This window comes from Coregonus clupeaformis, chromosome 29, assembly GCF_020615455.1.
Source record: "Coregonus clupeaformis isolate EN_2021a chromosome 29, ASM2061545v1, whole genome shotgun sequence".
Taxonomy (NCBI): domain Eukaryota; kingdom Metazoa; phylum Chordata; class Actinopteri; order Salmoniformes; family Salmonidae; genus Coregonus; species Coregonus clupeaformis.
Window position 1 is genome coordinate 22,132,842 of NC_059220.1, and position 24,768 is coordinate 22,157,609.

Here is a 24,768-nt window from a genome sequence, read left to right on the forward strand (position 1 = left end):
AAAATTACACAGCGGATTCAAATTATCAAAGCTTGATTAGTTGATTATTTGAATCAGCTGAGTAGCGCTAGGGCAAAAACCAAAACTTGGGGTCCCGAGGACCGAGTTTGGGAAATGCTGGTAATGTCTATAATATGAAATATGTGGGCATTGTGTAAGAGAGGGATATGTGGGCATTGTGTACGTTCCCATCGTAATTTGAGCTGTGTGTGTGTGTAGAACTGCATGAAAGCAGTAGTAAACCCTGCAATTCATCACCAGTCTACTGTACTACACTACATTGTCCTCCACCTCAGGGTAAAACACCCCACAAACATGGCAGCGCTAAAATTACACCCATGTGACATTGACTCCATTCCGCTGTTGTCCATGCATGAGTGGATAATGTTATCCTGCTGCATACAGCAGCAGTCCAAAAGAGGGTACTGCTACGGTATAATCAGTTAGACAAAAGGTCAGATTTGTTGGCTAGGATCACTTACAGTTAGAATTTATATTTTAGAGACCACCTTCATTCCATACCAAGGGGCAGGGCAAATACTGTATATGTTCACAATCTGGAAGCTTTTATAAAGGACTGGTAAGAACCCATCACTTAATCTAGATAGCATGCTAAAACATCGCCTCATCATGCTCTATCACAGGTCTTAGAATACAGTGCTTTCGGAAAGGATTCAGACCCCTTGACATTTTCAACATTTTGTTACGTTACAGCCTTATTCTAAAATTGATTCAATTGTTTTTTTTCTCCTCATCAATCTACACAAAATACCCCATAATGTCAAAGCAAAAACAGGTTTAGAAATGTTTGCTAATTTCTTAAAAATAAAAAACAGAAATATTACATTTACATAAGTATTCAGACCCTTTACTCAGTACTTTGTTGAAGCATCTTTGGCAGCGATTACAGCATCGAGTCTTCTTGGGTATGACACTACAAGCTTGGCACACCTGTATTTGGGGAGTTTCTCCCATTCTTCTCTGCAGATCCTCTCAAGCTCTGTCAGGTTGGATGGAGTGCGTCACTGCACAGCTATTTTCAGTCCTCTCCAGAGATGTTCGATCGGGTTCAAGTCCGGGCTGTGGTTGGGCCACTCAAGGACATTCAGAGACTTGTCCCGAAGCCACTCCTGCGTTGTCTTGGCTGTGTGCTTAGGGCTGTTGTCCTGTTGGAAGGTGAACCTTCACCCCAGTCTGAGGTCCTAAGCAGGTTTTCATCAAGGATCTCTCTGTACTTTGCTCCATTCATCTTTCCCTCGATCCTGACTAGTCTCCCAGTCCCTGCTGTTGAAAAACATTCCCACAGCATGATGCAGCCACCACGCTTCACCGTAGGGATGGTGCCAGGTTTCCTCCAGACGTGACGCTTGGCATTCAGGCCAAAGAGTTCAATCTTGGTTTCATCAGACCAGAGAATCTTGTTTCTCATGGTCAGAGTATTTAGGTGCCTTTTGGCAAACTCCAAGCGGGCTGTCATGCCATTTACTGAGAAGTTCCCTGTATGAAAAAAAAAATGTATGCACTCGCTCTGGATAAGAGCGTCTGCTAAATGACTAAAATGTAAAAAATGTTAATGTAAGTGGCTTCCGTCTGGCCACTCTAAAGGCCTGATTGGGGGAGTGCTGCAGAGATGGTTGTCCTTCTGGAAGGTTCTCCCATCTCCACAGAAGAACTCTAGAGCTCAGAGTGACCATCGGGTTCTTGGTCACCTCCCTGACCAAGGCCCTTCTCCCCCGATTGCTCAGTTTGGCTGGGCAGCCAGCTCTAGGAAGAGTCTTGATGGTTCCAATCTTCTTCCATTTAAGAATGATGGAGGCCACTGTATTCTTGGGGATCTTCAATGCTGCAGACATTTTTTGGTACCCTTCCCCAGATCTGTGCCTCGACACAACCCTGTCTCGGAGCACTACGGACAATTCCTTCGACCTCATGGTTTGGTTTTTGCTCTGACATGCACTGTCAACTGTGGGACCTTATATAGACAGGTGTGTGCGCCTTTCCAAATCATGTCCAATCAATTGAATTTACCACAGGTGGACTCCAATCAAGTTGTAGAAACATCTCAAAGATGATCAATGGAAACAGGATGCACCTGAGCTCAATTTCGAGTCTCATAGCAAAGGGTCTGAATACTTATGTAAATAAGGTGTTTTTTTATTTTGAATACATTTTCAAAATTTTCTAAAAACCTGTATTCGCTTTGTCATTATGGGGTATTGTGTGTAGATTGCTGAGGAATTATTTTTATTTAATCGATTTTAGAATAAGGCTGTAACGTAACAAAATGTAGAAAAAGTCAAGGGGTCTGAATACTTTCCGAAGGCACTGTATTTGCACATTTCTGGATCAACAAAACAATAAAATCAGTACTTTGTGTGTTGGTGGGTCTTACAGTATATTGTGTTAATGAAAACATTGGTATTTTATGAAGGAATCGATCAGGTCTGACATTGAGTTCTAGATTAGTTGTTTTAAAATGGGACAATTAATTGAACAGATCAAGAGAGATGAAATGAGAATAGCTATAGAAGATAACAACCCATTTATTTAGTGATACATTCTGCAAACTATACATTTTATTTCAAACTTCAAAAGGCAAACAAATGAAAGAAAGAAGGACAGAAGTTCAGGGAAAGAGGAGAGAAAATGCATAAATTCACAAGCAAGGAATGCATTTTGTTCAATCAACTCAACACAAATAGTACAGTATAGTTCAGGGAACAAAGCTTTAACATTTTATTTTGTCTTTCCTTTGGAGCTAGAACATAATACAAAATATACAGTCATTGAACTTTGTAGTCAATCACAGAGGCCTCTGAGAAGCAGTTGAATCAACAGACAATACTTATCTACAGCACTCTAAAGCTATTCTTGAATGCATTCATAAATATAGCAGAACATGGAACACATTTCTAATGTTTACAAGGTTACCCAATTGTTAAACACTTGCATTTGCTCAAAGTATGACATCATCTGCAGGAGTGAGCAATTAAATAATATTTCAAAGATTCAACAAGGTAACATTTGTTTTTAATACAAACCAGAAATGAAAAGGTGTACCATGTGACTACCAACATAGTATGCCACTTTGTAGACAAGTACCCTAACTTGGAAACACTATTTGAAATTTCTCAGTTACAAGGTAGTGTCAGCACTACTCCTTGAAGTGTTCCAATGAACAAGTACTTTAGGGGGTAGAGTTAGATTGGGTAAGGCAAATCGGTGAGCTTATTAGTGAGCTGAAAAGGTCAGCAACATGGGGTTCAGGTCCCCTATTTAAGGGGACACAACCCACCACTGCCAAAGGGTCACACAGTAACACCACAACTGAGGTACATCAATATTATGTACAATATGGGCGCAAGCATTAAAATCTATTTTACTCCAGCTAGGTATACCTCTGAACTGTATGAAGATACAGAACTAGCTCCAGGTGAGCAAAGGTACACCCTGTAAATAGCTTTATAGTTTTTTTCTAGAATAATATTTGTGAAAAAGCTGATAATATAGACAATCAGTGCATAATTGACCATTGTCATTTAATTACACCAAATGCCTCTCACACATCTTACATTTCTAGAACCCTGAACATTGTTACAATTCTAGATCTCTGAAATGGTTGAATATCACATAAGGGAAATAAGTTGGTGAAATTACACAAGTAAGGGTTTGAGGGCATTCTTTTTTTGTACAAGGTAAGGTCAATGATTTGACTAGTTACTAAAATAAGCTATAATTTGCTGTGGACACATTTTAAATATTTCAAATTTGCACATTTCAGTCAAATACATAAACATGGGTTTGGCCAACTCCATGACAACTGAGTCTTAACAAGACCACAGACTGACAGTCACAACAACCAAGTGTCTGATGACTGCTTTCAAAGCCAAACTACAGAGAGGGGGTCTAGAACAACAACCAATACTAGACAAAAAGGTCTTCAAATCAACTTTGAGGTATTGTAGTTTTATGGAAATAAGAAAAAGAAGACATTGGATGCTTGGTAAGTGCTATGCTTTTGAACAAAGACAATTTCATTTCTACTTTAGGTCCGGCTTATATGGTACCAGTCAAATTTTGATAAAAAGCACAAACACATCCTAAACCAGCATTCTTTTGGAGCCATATCCTATTTTAAAATCAGAAGTGGAGTAAGATTTACACAAAGGTTCAAACATGGCATATGGAGATATCAAGATACGGCCCCTATAGAGGAATATACATATGTTCCTTATGAGGCTTAAATAATAATTATATGACAGGTTCATGTAAGGCGTCATCTCTAAACACCTCAGTCACTATGCAAGTCCTACAGTATGCGAGAAGCCCGTATTAAAACTGGTGTGTTAACAGAACGCTAACCTTAAATCCCAAACTCCTTAAACAAAATCAGTGTTGAGTTGTACAGATGACAGAAAAATGTTTGGCTAACCTAAAGATTAAAGTAATGCATTTTGGAAATAAAAATGTATTTATTTCCAGTCTTATAAAAAAAACATTGACAGTAAAACAATAAACCTGCAAAATAGGTTAAGACAGATTTTCCTTGGTTACATCATTTGTAAATGAAAAAATTATATACATACTGTAGTATTTCTGTAGAAAATACTTTAGCTTATAAAGGACAACAGAGTAACAGAATGTTTGCACTCCTTAAGGGAAGATCCTAAACAACTATTCAGACGTTAAAAAAGCTAGGGCTTGTGTGTTATGGTTGTTGACGCCGCTTTGTGCTCCTAAAACTTGGTTCCCTTTACACAAAATCACAGTAGAGAATGACAACAACTTTAACATTGACCAATTTAACCACATTTCTTTCTCAATTTGGAAAAGTGACTTGGGTACCTGTGACAGTTGAACTGAATGGGAATATTGAATCTCAACAATGCTTACATAATCACTTCACTTCATCTGATTCATTCATCAGTCACTTCATTGCTTTAAAAAAAGTTTGCAAATGCTCTGTAATAATTATGAAGGCATTGTTAGACTTGTTCACCCTTTAACAAAAAGTGTAAGTATGATTGACATGTCAGCCTTTTAAGGCTGCATCAACTGTCCATATGGCAAGTAAAAAAATAAAATACATATATATATTTCTATATATATATTTTAAGAGTTAATCTGAGACGTACTTCGTATCGTTTCTAAACAACTGCAGGTATGGATAAAATACTATAACAAGGGTGACATATCAAACCATCTCTAAACTGTGTATATCTTGGGATCAAATTCAGGAGTCAACGTGGTAGATTTTTGCCAGAAGTTGGTTAAAGAGAGACACTATAAATTCAGTACGTTACCCTGTGTTAGACCAGTGTTTCCCAAACTCAGTCCTGGGTCCCCCGGGTGCACGTTTAGTTTTTTGCCCTAGCACTACGCAGCTGATAAAAAATAAAATAATAAACTCGTCATCAAGCTTTGATTATTTGAATCAGCTGTGTAGTTCTAGGGGGAAAAAACTAAACGTGCATCGGGGGTACCAGGACAGAGTTCGGGAAAACCTGTGTTAGACAAACAGTACAGAGCAGAGCCCAATGGGATTAGAAGGACACCTTTACCTACAGCGCTCAATTCTAATTGATTAAACATCCAAAAACAAGAGTATCTTGCTAAGCGCGCATCTAACTCAAGTAACATGATTTATTCCTTGAAAAGGTCAGAAAAGATACATACATTTGCAGCAATGCAGTTTAAAATAAATACATTTCTCGCCAAGAAATACATCTACGTGTTAAATACAGATTTAGTCTGTGACTATTGATTTGATTTTTTTAAGGGAAAAATTTACCGCAAAATCAAATCATACACTATAGCAGCATAGCATATTGTGCACTGGCTCCTGGTGCAGTGGCTGAGGACTCTACACTGAGAGCCCCCCAACCGACTCAGAGTAAATACAAGATGCTCTAGGACAGCTCATTGCATTCAGTGGATTTGTTCTTGGTTGTATAGTTGAATATAGCAACAATTAAAAAAAAAAAAAACACTTGGAAATTGTTAAGGGAAGGTTCACTCAGACTGATGGTGGTAACTAAGGTTTCTAACAATTAGCACTTCTACACTTGTAAAATCAGATTATCAGATAGATGTTGTGATTTGAACTCCTCTCAGTACCAAACGCAGGCTTGCAACAAATACAATGCACTGAATCTCTTCACTTGGCATGCCGGGCCTTCATAAAGCTGAAATATGTACATCTGTGACATATTACGTTTATTCAAAGTAAATAATCTAACACTCATGACATGAAAACTAGTCAAAGTTCAGACTAGCATAAATTACTGCATGTCAGTAGACAGGTTAACTATGTCACTGACAAATAATTACAAACTGGTTGTGGCAGATGTCATTAAAGTTAAAATAGCAATAAATCAACTTAATCCATCCACTGTCATAAACAGTGTTCTCCAAAGCTCTGAAGTGAGGGGTAGTGAGAGGTTGTATCGTACTGATATGAAAGACTGATGGGGTGACCAATAGGTATGTAGGAGTAATGGAGGAACATTTGCCCTAATCTCCAGCCGATGTGAGTTTGCCATCTGCACCACCATAGCAAACATTAGCTAACAGCTACAGATATACAGACCTACCTCTATTCAAACACATGTGCGCACACACATGCACACAAGCACCTAGGCACGCTTGCCAGTACACGCACACACACGCGCACACACACACTCTCCAACACAGCAAGTGTTAAAAGGTGTCAGGTGAGCTCATCTTCATTTGCATCTAGGAACTGCTTTGTTGTGTTATGTTTACAGGAGATGAACAAGATAATTTCCCCCAAAAGACAGAAAACACAATGAAAGACTGTAGTACCATAGTTATTACTACAGCGTGTAGAAAAAAAGTGTATGAAAACAAAATAAAATGTAGATATTAGAATTTATATGGTTTAATTTAGAGAGCTTACTGTGCTGTGAACCTATACAATTTACCCGTTTCTTAAGGAGCAAAGACTTCAACTAAAAAAAGATCAAGAGCAAGAGGATAATATCACCTGGAGGACAAACAGTAATATTCACTGAATAGACATTTGTTGGAACTCCAGAAGAGCAGGAAAAAGGCTGATAGTGCATAAAGGTTCTTTCATTTTTTTTACATTAACTCAAGCTGCATTAAATAGAGGCTGTTTGTACAGGACAATTGCACTTCACAAAAACAGAAATATACAAACACAAGGAAATGTGAATCAAATTAACTACAGCCCAAAATAATAATTGTTTTAGCTGATTATAAAAAAAAAAAAAAAGAACCTGTTGGACTCGGTAGTTATGTTTTAGGTTAAGGGGGGGGGCTGAAAATAAAGGTGAGACAAAATGGAGGGGATCCTGAACTCCAGAGCTGACTGGTGCTGCTCTATCTGGGGTGTAGGGGTGTGTGAGCATCTCCTCCTCCTCCTCCCATCATATTCCCTTCTTGAAAATGGAACGCTCAGAGTGGTGGGGAGACAGACTGCTGAACAGAGCTGCTGTGGGGTCTTGAGAGGGTAACGGTTTGTAAACTCTGTGCTGTGTTAGTGGTAGGGGTTGTGTTACCACATGTCGTCTGTGGACGCTGAGTCCTTGAAGGATGGAAGGAAGGAAAAACCCGTCAGATACTAGGTCAACATCCAAGGGGTCTCGATTTCAACTCCTGGAGAAGTGCTGATCTTTGCACCCCTGTTGTCCTACACTAGTTACGAACTTGGACAGGAGTCAAGAAATTATTTTGAGTATGTATAAGTGAGCAAAGCCTTCCGGGAATTGAGATTGAGATCCCTGGTATAAAACAGCAATTTCTTGAAGTCTTCACTTTTACCTACATTTCTTCCAGTCCTGGAATTTCATCCAGTACTGGACTGTAAAATAAGCTGATTTTACTTGATATTTGCCATTTGATAGTGATGCTGAAACAAGGTAATTTGATACTGATCAAAGAAAGATTATGCTGTTCCTAATCCAGAGAAATGTATATAGGGACACGCATTTTATTTATGGTTAGTTTGAATAGAACATCTCACTCACGACAAGTTGTAGGAGCGAGTAGTCGTCAAGAAAATGTTTTGATATGAATGACGGCTTTATGAATGGTTGTTATGAATGATTGCTTCAATGAATATATTGCTTATTAAACCATTTGTGAGATCCTCCTGTTTGAGGAATCTTGAATGTTAGACCTATTAATGGAACTTCAGAGAGCAAGTACACAAGATTGATATCAAACAATTGCAGCCCGAGTTAGATTGCCCTGCCAGCTATCACTGCTACTACAATCCTGCCCACATAGATCTGAAAGCATCTTTGGCCATCAAACAGAGACGTTACCTATGGGCAACACATAGGCTGCATTGGTCTAAGGCACTGCATCGCAGTGCTAACTGTGCCACTAGAGATCCTGGTTTGAATCCAGGCTCTGTCGCCGCCGGCCGCGACCGGGAGACTCATGGGCGGCGCACAATTGGCCCAGCGTCGTCCAGGGTAGGGGAGGGAATGGCCGGCAGGGATGTAGCTCAGTTGATAGAGCATGGCGTTTGCAACGCCAGGGTTGTGGGTTCGATTCCCACGGGGGGCCAGTATAAAAAAAATATGTATTCACTAACTGTAAGTCGCTCTGGATAAGAGCGTCTGCTAAATGACTAAAATGTAAATGTAAAATGTAAATTTACACAGGCAGCCCAATTCTGATCCTTTGCCCAATTATTGGCAAAAGAGCTGATCTGATTGGTCAAGACCAATTAGTGGAATACGCAGCCTAGACGTGTTAACTGACAGTGTCTATAACGCCAATTCAGGATGGCACAAACAAAAGCTCCAGTAAGGGGCCGGGTTAAAACAGAATTCTGAGTTTTTTCATGCAGAAAGAAAAATATAAAAAACACAGAAGAAAAATATTGCTGCTTTTTGTAAACACAGATCTAAACTATACCCATCATGAAACAGCTGTGAACTGAGGGAAGAACTAAATGCATTCTGGGATGTTATGGTATGGTAAAGAGTAAAATAGATTACAAACAAGGATTATATATATATATATATAAAAATTCCCCATCCATATATTACCTCCCCTTCATTCATCTTTAAAATCAGATTTTTTGGAGGGGCCAAATTCGAAAAAGTTATAAATATGTTGAACATTCCAAATTGAGCTGAAGAAAGTTAGAAATCGAAGTGAAAAATATGTAATTGTATTTTTCCCTTGACATACAAAAAGATGTGCACAAACACACTGACAAACACACGTACGTACAGTTGAAGTCAGAAGTTTACATACACTTAGGTTGGAGTCATTAAAACTCGTTTTTCACCCACTCCACACATTTTTGTTAACAAACTATAGTTTGACCAAGTAAGTTAGGACATCTACTTTGTGCATGCAGTAATTTTTCCAACAATTGTTTAGACAGATTATTTCACTTACAATTCACTGCATCACAATTCCAGTGGGTCAGAAGTTTACATACACTAAGTTGACTGTGCCTTTAAACAGCTTGGAAAATTCCAGAAAATGATGGCATGGCTTTAGAAGCTTCAGATAAGCTAATTGACATAATTTGAGTCAATTGGAGGTGTACCTGTGGATGTATTTCAAGGCCTACCTTCAAACTCAGTGCCTCTTTGCTTGCCATCATGGGAAAATCAAAAGAAAATCAGCCAAGACCTCAGCAAAAAATGTGTAGACCTCCACAAGTCTGGTTCATCCTTGGGAGCAATTTCCAAACGCCTGAAGGTACCACGTTCATCTGTACAAACAATAGTCCGCAAGTATAAACACCATGGGACCACGCAGCCGTCATACCTCTCAGGAAGGAGACGCGTTCTGTCTCCTAGAGATGCAAATCAATCCCAGAACAACAGCAAAGGACCTTGTGAAGATGCTGGAGGAAACAGGTACAAAAGTATCTATATCCACAGTAAAACGAGTCCTATATCGACATAACCTGTAAGGCCGCTCAGCAAGGAAGAAGCCACTGCTCCAAAACCGCCATAAAAAAGCCAGACTACGGTTTGCAACGGCAAATGGGGACAAAGATTGTACTTTTTGGAGAAATGTCCTCTGGTCTGATGAAACAAAAATAGAACTGTTTGGCCATAATGACCATCGTTATGTTTGGAGGAAAAAGGGGGTAGCTTGCAAGCCGAAGAACACCATCCCAACCTTGAAGCACGGGGGTGGCAGCATCATGCTGCAGGAGGACTTCACAAAATAGATGGCATCATGAGGAAGGAAAATTAGGATATATTGAAGCAACATCTCAAGACATCAGTCAGGAAGTTAAAGCTTGGTCGCAAATGGGTCTTCCAAATGGACAATGACCCCAAGCATACTTCCAAAGTTGTGGCAAAATGGCTTAAGGACAACAAAGTCAAGGTATTGGAGTGGCCATCACAAAGCCCTGACCTCAATCCTATAGAACATTTGTGGGCAGAACTGAAAAAGCGTGTGCGAGCAAGGAGGCCTACAAACATGATTCAGTTACACCAGCTCTGTCAGGAGAAATGGGCCAAAATTCACCCAACTTATTGTGGGAAGCTTGTGGAAGGCTACCCGAAACATTTGACCCAAGTTAAACAATTTAAAGGCAATGCTGCCAAATACTAATTGAGTGTATGTAAACTTCTGACCCACTGGGAATGTGATGAAATAAATAAAAGCTGAAATAAATCATTCTCTCTACTATTATTCTGACATTTCACATTCTTAAAATAAAGTGGTGATCCTAACTGACCTAAGACAGGGAATTTTTACTAGGATTAAATGTCAGGAATTGAGAAAAAATGAGTTTAAATGTATTTGGCTAAGGTTTATGTAAACTTCCGACTTCAACTGTACATACATATACATTCAAATAAAAAAGCTTTTGTAAGGGGATAGCAATTGTCAGGAGATACGTACTGTGTCATCACTTCGGTATGGGTTGAGTTTGTTGTACACTGCTTCAATAACGCTTCGTCTAAGAAACAAAAAAGTAAAAGATACCAAGCATGCAGGTTTAGCTTGGCAAGCAATAACAAAACCATTGTACACTGCTCAAAAAAATTAAGGGAACACTAAAATAACACATCCTAGATCTGAATGAATGAAATAATCTTATTAAATACTTTTTTCTTTACATAGTTGAATGTGCTGACAACAAAATCACACAAAAATTATCAATGGAAATCAAATGTATCAACACATGGAGGTCTGGATTTGGAGTCACCCTCAAAATTAAAGTGGAAAACCACACTACAGGCTGATCCAACTTTGATGTAATGTCCATAAAAAACAAGTCAAAATGAGACTCAGTAGTGTGTGTGGCCTCCACGTGCCTGTATGACCTCCCTACAACGCCTGGGCATGCTCCTGATGAGGTGGCGGATGGTCTCCTGAGGGATCTCCTCCCAGACCTGGACTAAAGCATCCGCCAACTCCTGGACAGTCTGTGGTGCAACGTGGCGTTGGTGGATGGAGCGAGACATGATGTCCCAGATGTGCTCAATTGGATTCAGGTCTGGGGAACGGGCGGGCCAGTCCATAGCATCAATGCCTTCCTCTTGCAGGAACTGCTGACACACTCCAGCCACATGAGGTCTAGCATTGTCTTGCATTAGGAGGAACCCAGGGCCAACCGCACCAGCATATGGTCTCACAAGGGGTCTGAGGATCTCATCTCGGTACCTAATGGCAGTCAGGCTACCTCTGGCGAGCACATGGCCCCCCAAAGAAATGCCACCCCACACCATGACTGACCCACCGCCAAACCGGTCATGCTGGAGGATGTTGCAGGCAGCAGAACGTTCTCCACGGCGTCTCCAGACTCTGTCACATGTGCTCAGTGTGAACCTGCTTTCATCTGTGAAGAGCACAGGGCGCCAGTGGCGAATTTGCCAATCTTGGTGTTCTCTGGCAAATGCCAAACGTCCTGCACGGTGTTGGGCTGTAAGCACAACCCCCACCTGTGGACGTCGGGCCCTCATACCACCCTCATGGAGTCTGTTTCTGACCGTTTGAGCAGACACATGCACATTTGTGGCCTGCTGGAGGTCATTTTGCAGGGCTCTGGCAGTGCTCCTCCTGCTCCTCCTTGCACAAAGGCAGAGGTAGCAGTCCTGCTGCTGGGTTGTTGCCCTCCTACGGCCTCCTCCATGTCTCCTGATGTACTGGCCTGTCTCCTGGTAGCGCCTCCATGCTCTTGATACTACGCTGACAGACACAGCAAACCTTCTTGCCAGAGCTCGCATTGATGTGCCATCCTGGATGAGCTGCATTACCTGAGCCACTTGTGTGGGTTGTAGACTCCGTCTCATGCTACCACTAGAGTGAAAGCACCGCCAGCATTCAAAAGTGACCAAAACATCAGCCAGGAAGCATAGGAACTGAGAAGTGGTCTGTGGTCACCACCTGCAAAACCCGTCCTTTATTGGGGGTGTCTTGCTAATTGCGTATAATTTCCACCTGTTGTCTATTCCATTTGCACAACAGCATGTGAAATGTATTGTCAATCAGTGTTGCTTCCTAAGTGGACAGTTTGATTTCACAGAAGTGTGATTGACTTGGAGTTCAAATCAAATCAAATTTTATTGGCCACATGCGCCGAATACAACAGGTGCAGACATTACAGTGAAATGCTTACTTACAGCCCTTAACCAACAGTGCATTTATTTTTTAACAAAAAAGTAAGTGTTGAGAAAAAAAGAGCAGAAGTAAAATAAAATAACAGTAGGGAGGGTATATATACACAGGGGGGTACCGGTGCAGAGTCAATGTGCACCGGCTAGTTGAGGTAGTTGAAGTAATATGTACATGTGGGTAGAGTTAAAGTGACTATGCATAAATAATTAACAGAGTAGCAGCAGCGTAAAAGGATGGGGTGGGGGGGCAGTGCAAATAGTCCGGGTAGCCATGATTAGCTGTTCAGTAGTCTTATGGCTTGGGGGTAGAAGCTGTTGAGAAGTCTTTTGGACCTAGACTTGGCACTCCGGTACCGCTTGCCGTGCGGTAGCAGAGAGAACAGTCTATGACTAGGGTGGCTGGAGTCTTTGACAATTTTGAGGGCCTTCCTCGGACACTGCCTGGTATAGAGGTCCTGGATGGCAGGAAGCTTGGCTCCAGTGATGTACTGGGCCGTACGCACTACCCTCTGTAGTGCCTTGCGGTCGGAGGCCAAGCAGTTGCCATACCAGGCGGTGATGCAACCAGTCAGGATGCTCTCGATGGTGCAGCTGTAGAATTTTTTGAGGATCTGAGGACCCATGCCAAATCTTTTCAGTCTCCTGAGGGGGAATAGGCTTTGTCGTGCCCTCTTCACGACTGTCTTGGTGTGTTTGGACCATGATAGTTTGTTGGTGATGGGGACACCAAGGAACTTGAAGCTCTCAACCTGTTCCACTACAGCCCCGTCGATGAGAATGGGGGCGTGCTCAGTCCTCTTTTTTTTCCTGTAGTCCACAATCATCTCCTTTGTCTTGGTCACGTTGAGGGAGAGGTTGGTATCCTGGCACCACACGGCCAGGTCTCTGACCTCCTCCCTATAGGCTGTCTCATCGTTGTCGGTGATCAGGCCTACCACTGTTGTGTCGTCGGCAAACTTAATGATGGTGTTGGAGTCGTGCCTGGCCATGCAGTCATGGGTGAACAGGGAGTACAGGAGGGGGACTGAGCACGCACCCCTGAGGGGCCCCCGTGTTGAGGATCAGTGTGGCAGATGTGTTGTTACCTACCCTTACCACCTGGGGGCGGCCCGTCAGGAAGTCCAGGATCCAGTTGCAGAGGGAGGTGTTTAGTCCCAGGATCCTTGGCTTAGTGATGAGCTTTGAGGGCACTATGGTGTTGAATGCTGAGCTGTAGTCAATGAATAGCATTCTCACGTAGGTGTTCCTCTTGTCCAGGTGGGAAAGGGCAGTGTGGAGTGCAATAGAGATTGCATCATCTGTGGATCTGTTGGGGCGGTATGCAAATTGCAGTGGGTCTAGGGTTTCTGGGATAATGGTGTTGATGTGAGCCATGACCAGCCTTTCAAAGCACTTCATGGCTACAGACGTCAGTGCTACGGGTCGGTAGTCATTTAGGCAGGTTATCTTAGAGTCCTTGGGCACGGGGACTATGGTGGTCTGCTTGAAACATGTTGGTATTACAGACTCAGTCAGGGACATGTTGAAAATGTCAGTGAAGACACTTGCCAGTTGGTCAGCACATGCTCGGAGTACACGTCCTGGTAATCCGTCTGGCCCTGCGGCCTTGTGAATGTTGACCTGCTTAAAAGTCTTACTCACATCGGCTACGGAGAGCGTGATCACATAGTCATCCGGAACAGCTGGTGCTCTCATGCATGCTTCAGTGTTGCTTGCCTCGAAGCGAGCATAGAAGTGGTTTAGCTCGTCTGGAAGTATTGTGTCACTGGGCAGCTCGCGGCTGTGCTTCCCTTTGTAGTCTGTAATAGTTGTCAAGCCTTGCCACATCCAACGAGCGTCAGAGCCAGTGTAGTACGATTCAATCTTAGTCCTGTATTGACTCTTTGCCTGTTTGATGGTTCGTCGGAGGGCATCGCAGGATTTCTTATAAGCGTCCGGGTTAGAGTCCCGCTCCTTGAAAGCGGCAGCTCTACCCTTTAGCTCAGTGCGGATGTTTCCTGTAATCCATGGCTTCTGGTTGGGGTATGTACATACGGTCACTGTGGGGACGACATCATTGATGCACTTATTGATGAAGCCAGTGACTGATGTGGTGTACTCCTCAATGCTATCTGAAGAATCCCGGAACATGTTCCAGTCTGTGCTAGCAAAACAGTCCTGTAGCTTAGCATCTGCGTCATCTGACCACTTTTTTATTAACCGAGTCACTGGTGCTTCCTGCTTTAGTTTTAGCTTATAAGCAGGAATCAGGAGGATAGAGTTATGGTCAGATTTGCCAAATGGAGGGCGAGGGAGAGCTTTGTATGTGTCTCTGTGTGTGGAGTAAAGGTGGTCTAGAGTTTTTTTTCCTCTGGTTGCACATTTAACATGCTGGTAAAAATTAGGTAGAACGGATTTAAGTTTCCCTGCATTAAAGTCCCCGGCCACTAGGAGCGCTGCATCTGGATGAGTGTTTTCCTGTTGACTTATGGCCTTATACAGCTCATTCAGTGCAATCTTAATGCCAGCATTGGTTTGTGGTGGTAAATAGACAGCTATGAAAAATATAGATGAAAACTCTCCTGGTAAATAGTGTGGTCTACAGCTTATCATAAGATACTCTACCTCAGGCGAGCAAAACCTCGAGACTTCCTTAGTATTTGATTTTGTGCACCGGCTGTTGTTTACAAATATACACAGACCGCCACCCCTTGTCTTACCGGAGTCAGCCGTTCTATCCTGCCGATGTAGCGTATAGCCACGACTCGGTGAAACATAAGATATTACAGTTTTTAATGTCCCGTTGGTAGGATAACCGTAATCTTAGGTCATCCAATTTATTTTCCAATGATTGAAGATTGGCTAATAGGATTGATGGGAGCGGCAGTTTACTCGCTCGCCGTCGTATTCTTACAAGGCACCCCGACCTACGTCCACGATATCTCCGTCTCTTCCTCATGCGAATGACGGGTATTTGGGCCTTGTCGGGTGTCTGTAGGATATCCTTCGCGGCCGCCTCGTTGAAGAAAAAATCTTAATCCAATACGAGGTGAGTAATCGCTGTCCTGATATCCAGAAGCTCTTTTTGGTTATAAGAGACGATGGCAGAAACATTATGTACAAAATAAATTACAAATAACGCGGAAAAACACACATAATAGTACAATTGGTTAGAGGGCTGTAAAACAGCAGCCATCTTCTCCGGCGCTGTTCTGTGTTACATTGTGTTGTTTAAGTGTTCCCTTTATTTTTTTGAGCAGTGTATGTAAGTCCAATGAAAACAAAACAGTTCATACAGCAGAGCTAAATGCTGAGCATAGGAGGGAAAACAGAAGGCTGGAATTGAAGGGCAAAATTCAATTAGCCCAACTAATAGACCAAACTTCCAAGCAAGTCCAAGCTATCAAACCACTTTGGTGGAAAGTCATGAGTGCCTGTGCACCTGAGATCAGAAATAGATTCCTCCCCCTAAAGAAACCTTACTGTGAAAAGCATGCTACTCTATTTTGATAGTACTTAATCGACCTTTAAACATTCAGTTGGCTGAGATCCAGTCAAAAGAGCTCACTCACTTGCTGGCCAGCTCTCCCCCAGGAGGGAGGTTAGGGATGCTCTCCGATGCTAACGTACGCATCACGTGGACCAAGTCTGGAACCCCTTCGTTTCCCTGCTTCTTTATGATCTCTGTGGAAATTAGCAGAACCACACATTCTCTGAGTGGAAAAGAATCTATGACATACACAATCTGTGATGTGAGCTTCAATCACATGAAATTCATGACAAGGTTCTTATTTTATCTAGGTTTCTATACGCATTTTAAGATGCTGCACCTTCTACTCTGCTCTCCAGGTACTTATCCAGCTCTGCTTCCCTTTTCACGGCTTCTGCAGTCACCTTTGGAGCCCCTGGGAGGCAGATCAGCACAACACTCATATTGTCCCGACTCCCCTGTTCAAAGAGTGAGTGCAATACAGACAGAATTAAAGTAAAACATTTAGCATGTGCATTAGCATATTCTAGTAATGCAAAAGGCATCCAATGATGCCTATTCATGTGACAAAATGTTGTGACAAATCTCACCTTGTACAAGCAAGTGTCAACTATTTCATTGCAGACTCTCTCTAGGTCATCGGTCACCTCTAGCCTGGACCTGACAAAGTCACAAAGTTCTTCATTCGCCATGACATCCCAGATGCCATCGCAGGCTAGGACGATGAACTCATCTTCCACCTCAGACCTTTGAATGGCATACACCTCAGGCTCTGGTGAAACCAGCTGCTCCGTGGGGCCCTTTCCATGCACACACTTGTAGTCAAAGTCCCCCAGGGCCCGGGACACTGCCAGAGAGCCATTCACTCGCTGGATCATGACAGAGCCACCTGCGTTCTGGATCCTCTCCTTCTCCAGTGGGTTGCTGGGCTTGTGGTCCTGTGTGAAGAAGTGCACAGCTCCTCCACGGCTTAGAAGACCCCGGGAGTCTCCACAGTTGATGAAGTAGATGTGGCCTGGGGAAATCATGACCCCCACCGCAGTGGAGCCGCTGCGGTCCACACCGTGCTTCTTCTCAGAGATGGACCGCATGTGCTCGTCAATCTGCAGGAAACCTGTGCGGATGCCGGTTTTCACACGCTCTACGTTGGGTTCCGGCTCCAGAGCACTCTGGAAGTCTGGGTTGCTGGTGATGTGCTCCAGAAGGTGCCCACAGCAGTATTTAGCCACCTGGGATCCAGCATGCCCATCATAGACCGCAAAGAAGGACCAAGGGTCGAGCCCATGAGGCAGGCCAATGACTGCAGTGTGCGCATCCTCCATCTCCACCCTCCAGCCCTGCATGCTGCTCAGGCCATAGGTCAGACTGTTCCCCTCACCATGAGCATTGTGCTTCTCCATCTTTGGCTTGTCCAAAAACGCCCCCATTGTATCCCCCTTAAAACAGGAATGAAACAAATAATTGTTCTATTCAATTTAGGAAAGTCAACAGTTGAGTGTTTATAATATTCACACTTGTTATTCTGCTAAGCTCAGCTAGCTACAAGTTTACTAAATAAACCCCAAAAATATTAGCCAAATAACATTTGTTAAGATCTGGATTATTTAGTAGCAGATGACACAGCTGCAATCATTTTATTATTAACGAAATGATTAGCTAGCACCTTAGGGCTGATCTCATGCATTACAACGTGGTCTCAGAGCATTTCGTATTATTCTGTACGTAAATCCCAGACAATCCATTTCGTATGATACGTATTAACCTCTTAAGGATAGGACCCTTTTTTCCAATTTATGCCTAAAATGACTTACCCAAATCTAACTGCCTGTAGCTCAGGACCTGAAGCAAGGATATGCATATTCTTGATACCATTTGAAAAGAAAAACTTGTGAAATTAAATGTAGGAGAATATAACACATTAGATCTGGTAAAAGATAATACAAACAAAAAAACATGCGTGCTTTTTTTTTAATCATCTTTGAAATGCAAGAGAAAAGCCACAATATAATATTGCAGTTTAGGCGCAATTTAGATTTTGGCCGCTGGTTTCTGATTGATCCAGTGAAGCATTGCAATACTGGACTATTTTGTATCAAGTCTGCCCAAATGTGCCAAATTGGTCAATTGATACATTTAAGTACATAACTATAGAGAACATACAAAAATGAAATGGTAACACAAAATGTAAGTTTACACACTCCCAGGAATGTCATATGATGGATCATTAGCTTATACAGTCGTGGTCAAAAGTTGAGAATGACACAAATCCTAATTTTCAAAGTCTGCTGCCTCAGTTTTGATGATGGCAATTTGCATATACTCCAGAATGTCATGAAGAGTGATCAGATGAATTGCACAGTCCCTCTTTGCCATGAAAATGAACTTAATCCCAAAAACCTTTCAACTGCATTTCAGCCCTGCACAAAAGAACCAGCTGCCTTCATGTCAGTGATTCTCTCGTTAACACAGGTGAGAGTGTTGACGAGGACAAGGCTGGAGATCACTCTGTCATGCTGATTGAGTTAGAATAACAGACTGGAAGCTTTAAAAGGAGGGTGGTGCTTGAAATCATTGTTCTTCCTCTGTTAACTATGGTTACCTGCAAGGAAACACGTGCCGTCTTCATTGCTTTGCACAAAAAGGGCTTCACAGGCAAGGATATTGCTGCTAGTAAGATTGCACCTAAATCAACCATTTATCAGATCATCAAGAATTTCAAGGAGAGAAGTTCAATTGTTGTGAAGAAGGCATCAGGGCGCCCAAGAAAGTCCAGCAAGTGCCAGGACCGTCTCCTAAAGTTGATTAAGCTGCGGGATCGGGGCACCACCAGTGTGGAGCTTGCTAAGGAATGGCAGCAGGCAGGTGCGAGTGCATCTGCACGCACAGTGAGGCGAAGACTTTTGGAGGATGGCCTGGTGTCAAGAAGGGCAGCAAAGAAGCCACTTCTCTCCAGGAAAAACATCAGGGACAGACTGATATTCTGCTAAAGGTACAGGGATTGGACTGCTGAGGACTGGGGTAAAGTCATTTTCTCTGATGAATCCCCTTTCCGATTGTTTGGGGCATCCGGAAAATACCTTGTCCGGAGAAGACAAGGTGAGCGCTACCATCAGTCCTGTGTCATGCCAACAGTAAAGCATCCTGAGACCATTCATGTGTGGGGTTGCTTCTCAGCCAAGGGAGTGGGCTCACTCACAATTTTGCCTAAGAACACAGCCATGAATAAAGAATGGTACCAACGCATCCTCCGAGAGCAACTTCTCCCAACCATCCAAGAACAGTTTGGTGACGACCAATGCCTTTTCCAGCATGATGGAGCACCTTGCCATAAGGCAAAGTGATAACTAAGTGGCTCGGGGAACAAAACATCGACATTTTGGGTCCATGGCCAGGAAACTCCCCAGACCTTAATCCCATTGAGAACTTGTGGTCGATCCTCAAGAGGCAGGTGGACAAACAAAAACCCACAAATTCTGACAAACTCCAAGCATTGATTATGCAAGAATGGGCTGCCATCAGTCAGGATGTGGCCCAGAAGTTAATTGACAGCATGCCAGGGCGGATTGCAGAGGTCTTGAAAAAGAAGGGTCAACACTGCAAATATTGACTCTTTGCATAAACTTAATGTAATTGTTAATAAAAGCCTTTGCCACTTATGGAGTGCTTGTAATTATACTTCAGTATACCATAGTAACATTGACAAAAATATATCATAACACTGAAGCAGCAAACTTTGTGAAGACCAATATTTGTGTACACTAACTTTCACACATCTAGATGACCGGGCGGGGTGGGTGTGGAGCAAGAGACAGCAGGGGTTCAAACTGTAGAACCCAATTCCTACATTTGAATATAAAAATTGATTTTATCAAACAAAACTATTCTACATTTGATCTCTGGGACCTTTAGCATGACAAATCTGAGCAAGATTACTGAATGTAAGTACATTACCGTATTGGTCCGAATATAAGACGGCCTTTTTTCCCCTCGAAATAGGTCCAAAAAAGTCGGGTCGTCTTATATTCGGGGTCTAGTATTCAGAGCGCAGTTTCTCTTCTTCGGCGCTCCCTTTAAATGTCAATACACATTCGCGGGCACAGATGGCGCCAAAAATTGCGTCCGGACGGAGGGAAGAGGCGTCCTTAACAACCAGCCCGTTACCGGTGTTTAAAGATGGAAAGACAGGCTGACCATTTAGAGACAAGTGGCTCAAAAGTGGGCCAGGTCAATAAACAACAGCGGAGGAGCTATGATGCCAATTTCAAAATAATGGTTGTCAATAAGGCAGAGTCATCTAACAACTGCCAAGCTGCCAAGACATTCGGGGTCACTGAGTGTAATGTAAGAAGATGGCGAACAGAAAAACAACGTCTAAAAGATGCTAACAGTCAGCGAAAATCCTTCCGTGGTCCTCAAAGTGGTCGTTTCATTGAGGTTGACCGGAGGGTTTTTGAATATGTCAGGGAAAAAGAAGTGAGGGAATGCCCATTACCAGAGCTGTCATCCAGGTTAAGGCCCTGGAAATCGCCAGAGAGCTCAACATCACTGGATTTAAAGCCAGCCTCGGCTGGTGTCGTAGGATGATGCGGCGTAATGGACTGTCACTTAGACGGAGAACGAGTTTGGCCCAACGCCTGCCGTCAGACTTCGGAGAGAAGTCTACTGTGTGAATGGATCCTGCATGCATGGGATGCTATTCCCTCACAGAGCATCATCGATGGCTTTAAAAAATGTTGCATCTCAAATGCATTGGACGGCAGCGAGGACGACGTGCTTTGGGAGGAGCCGGTGGAAGCGGAGCAGCTGGGGAGCGATGACAGCGAGAGCGAACACAGCGGGGCAGAGGACGTGTGTGAGGGATAGAGAGACATCGGAGGAGAAGTTTGGCGAATTTTTGTTAAGTTTAGTTAAATGTGTGGCCTGTATTTTCTCTGTTATTTAAAAATGTTGCTTTATTATTGCTTGATATTAATTTTGAATCATACTGTACATAGTTTGCCTTTGTGTTTAATTCACTGTGTTTTTAATATTGTTATTTTAAAATAAAATGAAGTTCTTTGTTCGGCAAATCTAGTCTGCAAATCTGTTTTTCTAAATGTTTGTGTTGAAAAACGGGGGGTCGTCTTATAATCAGGGTCGTCTTATATTCGGACCAATACGGTATTTACCTTCAGAGGTGAATGTATCAAACCAGTTGCCGTGATACGTTTTTTGTTGTTGTGCACTCTCCTCAAGCATGGTATTTTTTCACTGTAATAGCTACTGTAAATTGGACAGTGCAGTTAGATTAACAAGAATTTAAGCTTTCTACCCATATAAGACATGTCTATGTCCTGGAAAGTTTGCTGTTACTTACAACAGTCATGCTAACTTTAAGCATCAGTTGTCAGAGCACCTTACCGATCACTGCACCTGTACACAGCCCATCTGAAATTAGCCCACCCCACTACCTCATCCCTATATTGTTATTTATTTTGCTCTTTTGCACCCCAGTATCTCTATTTGCACATAATCTCTTGCACATCTAGCATTCCAGTGTTAATACTATTGTAATTATTTTGCACTATAGCTTATTTATTTCCTTACCTCCATAACTTGCTACATTTGCACACACTGTATATATATTTTCTGTTGTATTTTTGACTTTATGTTTTTTTTACCCCATATGTAACTCTGTGTTGTTGTTTTTATCGCACTGCTTTGCTTTATCTTGGCCAGGTCGCAGTTGTAAATGAGAACTTGTTCTCAACTGGCTTACCTGGTTAAATAAAGGTGAAATAAAAAATAAAAAAAATAAAAAATAATCACATTAGTGCACATTAGCTCAACCATCCCGTATACGGGACACCGATCCCGTAGAGGTTAATTTGTGGATGTTCATGATCCATTTCATACAATATGTTACGAATTGCAATTCGTACAATATGTTAAGAATTTACAAAACGTACAATGTTACCATTTTGCAAAAGTACAATATGTTACGAATTTGCTAAACGTACGATATGTTACGAATTCCCATTTGTTATGGCTAACGTTAGCTAGGTGGCTGATGCTAGCTAGCTCTAGGGGTTATGGTTAGGAGTTAGGTTAAAGGGTTAGGGAAAGGGTTAGCGGTTGTTAGGGGTAGCTGAAATGTAGTAAGTATTTGCAAATTAGCTAAAAGTAAACTATGTTATGTAACCATACCAAATGTAACATACACTACATGACAGAAAGTATGTGGACACCTGCTCGTCAAACATTTCATTCAAAAATCATGGGCATTAATATGGAGTTGGTCCCCCCTTTGCTGCTATAACAGCCCCCACTCTTCTGGGAAGGCTTTCCACTAGATGTTGGAACATTGCTGCGGGGACTTGCTTCCATTCAGCCACATGAGCATTAGTGACGTCGGGCACTGATGTTGGGCGATCAGGCCTGGCTCACAGTCGGCGTTCCAATTCATCCCAATGGTGTTCTATGGGGTTGAGGTCAGAGCTCTGTGCAGGCCGGTCAAGTTCTTCCAAACCGATCTCAATCAACTATTTCTGTATGGACCTAGCTTTGTGCACGGGGGCATTGTCATGCTGAAACAGGAAAGGGCCTTCCCCAAACTGTTGCCACAAAGTTGGAAGCACAGAATCGTCTAGAATGACATTGTATGGTGTAGCTTTAAGATTTCCACTCACTGGAACTAAGGGGCCTAGCCCAAACCATGAAAAACAGCCACAGACCATTATTCTTCCTCCACCAAACTTTACAGTTGGCACCATGCATTCAGGCAGGTAGCGTTATCCTGGAATCCACCAAACCCAGATTAGTCCGTCGGACTGCCAGATGTTGAAGCATGATTCATCACTCCAGAGAATGCGTTTCCACTGCTCCAGAGTTCAATGGCGGCGAGCTTTACACCACTCCAGCCGACGCTTGGCATTGCGCATGGTGATTTTAGGCTTGCGTGCGGCTGCTCGGCCATGGAAACCCATTTCATGAAGCTCCTGACAAAAAGTTATTGTGCTAACGTTTCTTCCAGAGGCAGTTTGGAACTCAGTAGTGAGTGTTGCAACCGAGGACGTTTCCACTTCACAATAACAGCACTTACAGTTGACCGGGGCAGGTCTAGCAGGGCAGAAATTTGACAAACTGACTTGTTGGATAGGTGGCATCCTATGACGGGGCTAAGTTGAAAGTCATTGAGCTCTTCAGTAAGGACATTCTACTGCCAATGTTTGTCTATGGAGATTGAATGGCGGTGTGCTCGATTTTATACACCTATCAGCAACGAGTGTGGCTGAAATAGTCAAATCCCCTAGTTTGAAGGGGTGTCCACATACTTTTGTGTATATATATATAGGTATCATACTAATTTGGGTGTCTCGGATTTACGTTTACTATGTTACCTCTAGTCTATGCGACCAGTCTGTAAACATAGGTGACTAACGGCAGCTAAGTATGTCTCACTACACTAGATATAAAAGTCTATAGCTATCAATGAAAAACTAACGTTAGCCGCTAAACGAGCTATTTTATAGGTGTTGGCCATTTATTGTGTGAGTTCAACACATTACAAACAGTCAGTATTGCAAAAACCTAGCTAATCCATCCAGCTAGCTAGGTCCCAAGCCAACGTCCAGTGCACTAGTTACGTGTTTTTGTGTGTGGTTAGGTAGCTAACTAGCAACATTACAATCAACAGTGTAGCTAGTTAACTAGCTTGGTGTTTTAATGATGTTGGCTAGCAACCTGTTAAATAGTTAACTAGCAACCTACCTAGCTAGCTAGCAAGCTTTGTTAGGTAACTAACGTTAGCTAGCTAAGTTAGCTGGTAAACTGATGTTAGTTAATAGCTACGTCACAACAGCAAGCTAACACGGCTAGGTAGCTAGCCATCGTCCAACTAAGTCAATGACAGAGCCAGGGCTAGTTAAAATTTCCAGAACAAGGAAAACTTGATGATCACGAAATTACCAACAATAATGTTTTCAACAACGTTTTCTAGTGGGCTGGCTAGCTAACTTAAATCCTCCCGTGGCAATATGACAACTAAAATACAATAAAACACCTTGCGTCGTTGTGGGCCTTGGTCCCTTGAACCTCACGCGTTCACATAACGTTAGCATAGACAGGCCTTCACTCTCCCACGGACTCCTCATCGCGCTGCCCCCAGTGCTAGTGAGTATGGCTAATCAGAAATGTAAACAGAGGTAGAGAGTTTCTTAAAGGCACAAACAACTGTGACTTACCAAAATCAGAAAGAGCTGTTTTGAAAGTGTAAAGACAGCGACAGAAGCTGCGACAGAAACACCAACAAGATGGAGAGTTTGCGGGTAACGTTAGCTAGCAATCACCTCTCAGTACATCAATTTGTGAAAGTGAGGAACTCCCTGTTCTAAGTAAACCAGGGATGCATTACTTTATCTCATTTGGCGACGTAAAGTATATTTCAAATGTCCCTCTAAACTTTTAGGCCGGAGCTGTTATGGCCAATATAGTGTCAAGCCGAAAGCCCCAGCCTCTTCACTTGACAGCTTGACAGACAGCCTGCACCTAGCTAGCTAAACCAAACAGGACTTGAAAAAGACCCGGATATTGCAGGTTGCGTACTTGAAAGCATTACATCATTCCTATGAGGCAGTCAGTGGTTGATACCCTCTAGCAGTGGTTGATATGCATGTCATATCAAAACAAAAGCCCATAAATGGATTAAACATTGTAAAGGCG

At 42.6% G+C, this 24,768-nt stretch overlaps 1 protein-coding gene across 3 annotated transcripts; it reads right to left on the bottom strand.

The window, feature by feature from the left end:
• Positions 1 to 2,523: 2,523 nt before the first annotated feature.
• Positions 2,524 to 24,603, bottom strand: LOC121544843 (protein phosphatase 1A). 3 transcript variants are annotated; one of them, XM_041855037.2, is made up of 6 exons: positions 24,291 to 24,603; positions 16,659 to 17,504; positions 16,409 to 16,526; positions 16,151 to 16,262; positions 10,882 to 10,939; positions 2,524 to 7,570 (listed from the first exon to the last, which is right to left on the bottom strand). In XM_041855037.2, the coding sequence occupies exons 2-6, from the start codon at positions 17,493 to 17,495 to the stop codon at positions 7,541 to 7,543; spliced, it is 1,155 nt and encodes a 384-aa protein (XP_041710971.1). In that variant the 5' UTR covers positions 17,496 to 17,504; positions 24,291 to 24,603; the 3' UTR covers positions 2,524 to 7,540. The 3 variants fall into 3 exon arrangements, with proteins under 3 accessions (XP_041710971.1, XP_041710972.1, XP_041710973.1); XM_041855038.2 differs by lacking the exon at positions 24,291 to 24,603 and adding an exon at positions 24,110 to 24,265; XM_041855039.2 differs by lacking the exon at positions 24,291 to 24,603 and adding an exon at positions 17,880 to 17,901.
• Positions 24,604 to 24,768: the final 165 nt, after the last annotated feature.